This window comes from Oncorhynchus masou, chromosome 24, assembly GCF_036934945.1.
Source record: "Oncorhynchus masou masou isolate Uvic2021 chromosome 24, UVic_Omas_1.1, whole genome shotgun sequence".
Classification (NCBI taxonomy): domain Eukaryota; kingdom Metazoa; phylum Chordata; class Actinopteri; order Salmoniformes; family Salmonidae; genus Oncorhynchus; species Oncorhynchus masou.
The window spans coordinates 90,764,395-90,771,199 of NC_088235.1; the positions used below are offsets into that span (position 1 = coordinate 90,764,395).

Below are 6,805 nucleotides of genomic sequence, written 5' to 3' on the forward strand. Positions count from 1 at the left end.
GAAAATCTGGGTCCCCAGATCCTCAAAAAGTTCTACAGCTGCCTCATCGAGAGCATCGTGACCGGTTGCATCACTGCCTGGTATGGCAACTGCTCGGCATCCGACCGTAAGGAGCTACAGAGGGTAGTGCGTACGGCCCAATACATCACTGGGACCAAACTTCCTGCCATCCAGGGCCTATATACTAGGTGGTGTCAGAGGAAGGCCCAAAACAGTATCTAAGACTCCAGTCACCCATGTCATAGACTGTTCTCTCTGCTACTGCTTGGCAAGCGGTAACGGAGCGCCAAGTCGAGGTCCAAAAGGCTCCTTAACAGTTTCTACCCCCAAGCTATAAAACTGCTGAACAATGAATCTAATGGCCACCAAGCCTATTTTATTGATCCCCCTTCCCCTTTGTTTTTACACACTGCTGCTACTCACTGTTTATTATCTATGCTTTACCACAACTTACATGTACAAACTACCTCGACTAACGTGTACCACCGCACATTGAGTCGGTACCAGTACCCCCAGTATATAGCCTCGTTATTGTTATGGAATTTTATTGTGTTACTTTTTACTTTAGTTTATTTAGTAAATATTTTCTTAACTCTATTTCTTTAACTCCATTGTTTGTTCAGGGCTTATAAGTAAGCATTTCACCACAAGGTCTACACCTGTTGGATTCCGCATGTGACAAATAAAATTTGATTTGATAACTTATGTAAATGTAATATTTACATTTATTTTAAAAACATTTTCTAACATTTAAAAAAATCTGGTTTTGCCTTGTCATTATGGGGTATTGTGTGTAGATTGATGAGGGAAATAAACTATTTAATCCATTCCAGAATAAGGCTGTAACGTAACAAAATGTGGAAAAAGTCAAGGGGTCTGAATACTTTCCAAATCCACCGTAACACTCCAACTGCGCCCTACTCCGGAGAGGAAAGCAAGTCACATTTCTTGTCCCCAGTCGTGTGGTGCGGAGCGCACACTCTCTCTGGACAGCAGAAACGCCAAAAATCGACACAATTCCACTTCAGATCACTTTCACCAACCCAACATTCCCCAACCTCTTCACCATCCAAACTGACACCACATATGGATCTGCCAGAAGGCAAGGATCCATTCTCTCCAAAAATCTCACTCCCACTGGGCCAGAATCATCTTTGTCATCATCAGGACGAGGCTCAAACACCTGCCACCGCAGTTAATTCATCCTCACTCTCGTCATGTTCAGTTTCCTTCTGTGACTCTCCCAAAAGCTCTGTGTGATCCACCACTCCATATTCACTCAAACCATGTTCCACTTTTCTCCTTTTCGCCCTGTCCAACCATCTTCCCCTTGATCAGATGTTCCAGAAGGCTTGTGCGTTCCCCATTCCATATTTACTTATAAACTCAGCAAAAAAACAAACGTCCTCACACTGTCAACGACGCTTATTTTCAGCAAACTTAACATGTGTAAATATTTGTATGAATATAAGATTCAACAACTAAGAAATGAACTGAACAAGTTCCACAGACATGTGACTAACATAAATGGAATACTGTGTCCCTGAACAAAGAGGGGGTCAAAATCAAAAGTAACAGTCAGTATCTGGTGTGGCCACCAGCTGCATTAAGTACTGCAGTGCATCTCCTCCTGATGGACTGCACCAGATTTGACAGTTCTTGACATGTTACACTACACTTCCACCAAGGAACCTGCAAGTTCCCGGACATTTCTGTGGGGAATGGCCCTCACCCTCCGATTCAACAGGTACCAGACATGCTCAATGGGATTGAAATCCGGGCTCTTCGCTGGCCATGGCAGAGCACTGACATTCCTGTCTTGCAGGAAATCATGCACAGAACGAGCAGTATGGCTGGTGGCATTGTCATGCTGGAGGGTCATGTCAGGATGAGCCTGCAGGAAGGGTACCACATGAGGGAGGAGGATGTCTTCCCTGTAACGCACAGCATTGAGATTATCTGCAATGACAGCAAGTTCAGTCCGAAGATGCTGTGACACACCGCCCCAGACCATGACGTACCCTCCACCTCCAAATCGATCCTGCTCCAGAGTACAGGCCTCGGTGTAACGCTCATTCATTCGACCATAAATGCGAATCTGACCATCACCCCTGGAGATACAAAACCGCGACTAGTCAGTGATGAGCACTTATTGCCAGTCCTGTCTGGTCCAGCGACGGTGGGTTTGTGGCCATAGGAGACGTTGTTGCCGGTGATGTCTCGTGATTGCTGGTGATGTCTGGTGAGGACCTGCCTTACAACAGGCCTACAAGCCCTCAGTCCAGGCTCTCTCAGCCTGTTGCGGACAGTCTGAGCACTGATGGAGGGATTGTGCATTCCTGGTGTAACTCGGGCAGTTGTTGTTGCCATCCTGTACCTGTCCCGCAGGTGTGATGTTCGGATGTACCGATCCTGTGCAGGTGTTGTTACATGTTGTCTGCCACTGCGAGGACGATCAGCTGTCCGTCCTGTCTCCCTGTAGCGCTGTCTTAGGCGTCTCACAATACGGACATTGCAATTAATGTCCCTGGCCACATCTGCAGTCCTCATGCCTCCTTGCAGCATGCCTAAGGCATGTTCACACAGATGAGCAGGGACCCTGGGCATCTTTCTTTTGGTGTTTTTCAGTCAGTAGAAGGGCCTCTTTAGTGTCTTAAGTTTTCATAACTGTGACCTTAATTGCCTACCGTCTGTAAGCTGTTAGTGTCTTAACGACCGTTCCACAGGTGCATGTTCATTAATTGTTTATGGTTCATTGAACAATCACGGGAAACACTGTTTAAACCCTTTACAATGAAGATCTGTGAAGTTATATGGATTTTTACAAATTATCTTTCAAAGACAGGGTCCTGAAAATGGGACGTTTCTTTTTTTGCTGAGATTATGTTCCACTTTTCTCCCTTTTTTTCCTGTCCGCCATCTTAACCCCACCTCATGGCCACCTGTGACAGAGTCGGTGGTGTTGGAAACCAAAATATATTTTTGTTGTGCATCATTCTTTGCATCTTTAGGATTTTATAAATGAACTACACTGCATTGGACATTGGTTTGTTAGTTTTCACTTTTGCTGACAGAGTGTAATGGACGTGTTGTTTAATGTGAGCCAGTTGTGGAAGATCCTCCTCAACTATTTGTGTGAGATGCTGGGATTTTCATGTTACTGTATATCATGGACTACTACCGGTCTAGTGTGTGAGATGCTGGGATTTTCATGTTACTGTGAGTTGCCTAATATATCATCAGTTCTCAACAACTCTGTACCACATTGGAAGATATCTGTTTTATAAATAGATTAAGAATTTTAATCAATGTTGTATAAGTCTGACAATATAGGCCTAATAAATCCCTCCAAATATTAAATTTTATTTTAAAGGAAACATTGACACAGCTGTTAGCATATTGATTTATTTATTTCATTCTTGCATAAAAGTAGGTAGTATAATTACCACTTTTTTCATAAAATCATTTGTATACTTGGTGGAATGCAGTTTTTAAAAAAATGCACATTATACACAATTCCCATATTTTTCTCAATGTACAATAAACAGTTTGAAGATACATGTAAACTACTCATTCTGCCTTGCCCTACTCTGCAAATGGATTGGGTTGTAATCAGCCATTTAAATTTATTTCAGGGGGCACAATTTTATCTTGGACTGTATTTTGATCCAGAAAGCAGGATAGAGTGGTTGAGTGAATGTTGTTTTTACTCTATAGATGAGGGTCATTTTATCAGCAATGTTGTAAAATGCTAGAGTTCCTGCCTTGTGATCCAAGAACAGTCCTATTCTCCTAGAGGACCAAGCAGTTAGTTGAATCTGTTTCTTATTCTCACAGACTTGGGCTATATTCCAGTCCAAACTCCAGGATTGTTCATAAAATTCTAGAAATTTGGAGAATGCATCAGGGGGGCTGAGGTTTTTTTTCCTGTTTATCCCCTTATATGATACAGCTATGATAGCCTGTATTCCATCCCATTCAACCTCCCAGTAACAGCGCCCTGTCAAAGCCTCTCTGCACAGTACCACAGGCATGTTATCAAATCTATCTGGGTGGTCAGGATAAGGCAGTGCAAAATCATTCCATCCAGCCACTTTGTTGTCCTTAGAGAGAAGGAGGTTTTTATGTGCAGTGTTTTGGTCCAATGTGAGCTGACAGGCATCTGATGGAGAGAAAGCAGATATGAGGAACCAGAACAAAATGACCTGTTCTCTGTCTGTCTTTCCCAGTACAAAACGACATTTTTTGCTCTGTCTGTATGCTACGTCTTGTTTGTCCTATGTTGCTATGTCTTGCTTGTTCTATGTTGCTATTGTCTATATTGTAATTGTTTTTAATAACCTGCCCAGGGACTGCGGTTGAAAACTAGCCGGCTGGCTAAAACTGGCACTTTTACTGAAACGTTGATTAATGTGCACTGTCCCTGTAAAAATAAAAATAAACTCAAACATGATCTGTGTCTGTCTGTCTATACTGTACTTACATTTCAAAAACTCCTCTCTTGTTGTTGGTTCTTTACTCTCCACACACTTGTCTGTTACCTGGGGTAGAGCTAGAGGGATACAGAAATAATTAACTACAATAAATAATGTTACATGGTCTCAAGCTCAGCTGTGATTGTGCTGATGGGATTTTTGTGTAAATGTATGGTGGAAATGGACTCACGTGGACAAGGCTTTGATGCCTGCAGAATATGAATATCCTGTACTGTGGAAAACAGAGATATAGACCTAGTGAGTATAGCAATGTAGAGTAATTCTATACAGATTCAGATATGTATACAGAAGGTCGTGTTTATTACTTTTGTATTATTATTTTTACTCAATTAAATAAATGAAAGCTAGAGATTGGTCAGTGGAGATGGTTTGAATGTAACAAGGGATTTGACAAGTCTGGTTTGTTGCAAACCTTTTTTAGAGATGTTTGCAAAGGCCCCTTCGCAGAAGTCCTCCAATCGCTGTTTCAGCTCAGCCACAGTTTTCTTCACACCTTCAAAAGAGACTTGCTGACTCACATTGATGATGGATGTGTCTCCATATCCAGGGAGGGCTGGGACAGATTGACATCTCTAAAGACACACACACACACACACACAATCTTCATATTCAAGTTGGGTCCTGAGTCCTGTCAGATTCAAAGTGGAAGAAAGTACCAGGGGCATTCCGTGTGAATTTGGCCCCAAAATCATAATTTGTTACAAGAGTCATCGCACCCAGGAGTCTTGTTAATGTCAATATTACCTGGAGGAAAATAATAAAATCTTCTGTTTTTGACAACTGCTCAAGCTCAGTATCTCTCCTCCTCAGCTCTAAAATCTCCCTTTGCAGTTGGTCAATCTGCTCCTCAGCCGGGCCAACAGCAGCCTTCTCCTGTGATCTGATCAGTCTTTTCACATCTGAGTACCACTTCTCAACAGAGCAGATCATTTCAGTAAAGACCTTGTCACTGTCTTCCACGGCTATCTGTGCGGAGTACTGTTGGGACACACACACACAGACAGAGAAAGGAGCAGTCTCAATTTGAATCAGGCCCGACACGCAGCTCTGAACACTGAATTTATCAGATAATTGGAGCAGAGTTTGAGTTGTCAGCTGTTGTAGTTCTCTCATTAATACTCACTGTGAGAGACCTCATGGCCTGCTTCAACCACAATAGTTCCTTCTCTTTCCTGGCGATTATTTGCTTGTATTTCCTGTGTGTCTCCTTCAGTTCTTTCTGTAGAATCAAAATGCTCATGAGTAAAAGGTGCATGTGATTGGAATCAGAGGGCATAAACTTTATTAACTGTAATGGCACTTTAAACAGTAAGGGTGGACTGTTTATTCTTTACTGTTTTGATAGCTGTGTGCACTTCGGACTCAAAGTCCTTTCCTTGTTATCAGTGTTGATACTGATGCATAAACTGCAGTTTAAATTCAGCAATTTTATTCCACATACATTTTCATACACAACATGTAAAAACAGCATACCTGTTTTGCAGTGCCTTCAGCTGCAGCTGAAACTGTTTCGTGGCCTTTGTGTACACCCATCAAACACTCATAACAGATACAACGTTGATCAGTACGGCAGTAAACTTCCAGTAGTTTGTCATGCTGAGAGCAGATCTTCTCCTGAAGCTGTATGGAGGCTTCCACAAGTGTGTGTCGTTTTCCAGGGTTGAGTTTGTCATGAAGCTTGAGGTGTGTTTCACAGTATGAGGCCAGACACAGAAGACAAGACTTAATGGCTTTCTGTTTTCTCCCACCACAGACATCACACTCAATATCCCCTGGTTTAGCATAACAAGGAACGTGAGGGTCAGCTTGGAATTCTTCAATCTTCTTCAGTCTTTCCACTACCTCTGCAAACATGGTATTTTTGCTCAGAGCAGGCCTTGGGGTGAAGGTCTGTCTGCACTGAGGGCAGACGTAGACACCCATGCGGTCATTTAGATCCCAATAGTCCTTTATACAGCCCATGCAGTAACTGTGTCCACAAGGAATGGTCACAGGGTTCTTCAGTAGATCCAGACAGATTGAACAAGAGAATTGGTCTTCCCCAAATAATGCATACGACTCAGCCATTTTGTGGCCGAGAATAATGTATGTATGTCCGGGCTGGTACGAGGGGAAGTGCAACTATCTGAATTCCAAATGGTTTTGAAAAATTATATTTCCTGTTTCGACAACACCGCTGAGGGGTGTGGTTTTATCAAGATCTCCAACTGGGGCGTGAAAGATAGTTTCTCTTCTCTCAGAGAAACTAGCTGCAGTACTATTTTTCTTTGCGCCTTATGGTTGCTACGGAGAACATCCACTTCAACAAA

At 42.6% G+C, this 6,805-nt stretch overlaps 1 protein-coding gene across 3 annotated transcripts; it reads right to left on the reverse strand.

The window, feature by feature from the left end:
- Positions 1 to 3,391: 3,391 nt before the first annotated feature.
- LOC135512989 (E3 ubiquitin/ISG15 ligase TRIM25-like) lies at positions 3,392 to 6,792 on the reverse strand. Of its 3 annotated transcripts, none has more exons than XM_064935568.1 (7): positions 5,970 to 6,792; positions 5,620 to 5,715; positions 5,241 to 5,474; positions 4,909 to 5,068; positions 4,666 to 4,707; positions 4,484 to 4,552; positions 3,392 to 4,162 (listed from the first exon to the last, which is right to left on the reverse strand). In XM_064935568.1, exons 1-7 carry the CDS (start codon positions 6,561 to 6,563, stop codon positions 3,627 to 3,629), a joined length of 1,731 nt encoding a protein of 576 aa, XP_064791640.1. In that variant the 5' UTR covers positions 6,564 to 6,792; the 3' UTR covers positions 3,392 to 3,626. The 3 variants fall into 3 exon arrangements, with proteins under 3 accessions (XP_064791640.1, XP_064791641.1, XP_064791642.1); XM_064935569.1 differs by having other exon boundaries at positions 4,073 to 4,162; positions 4,666 to 4,702; XM_064935570.1 differs by lacking the exons at positions 3,392 to 4,162; positions 4,484 to 4,552; positions 4,666 to 4,707 and having other exon boundaries at positions 4,915 to 5,124.
- Positions 6,793 to 6,805: the final 13 nt, after the last annotated feature.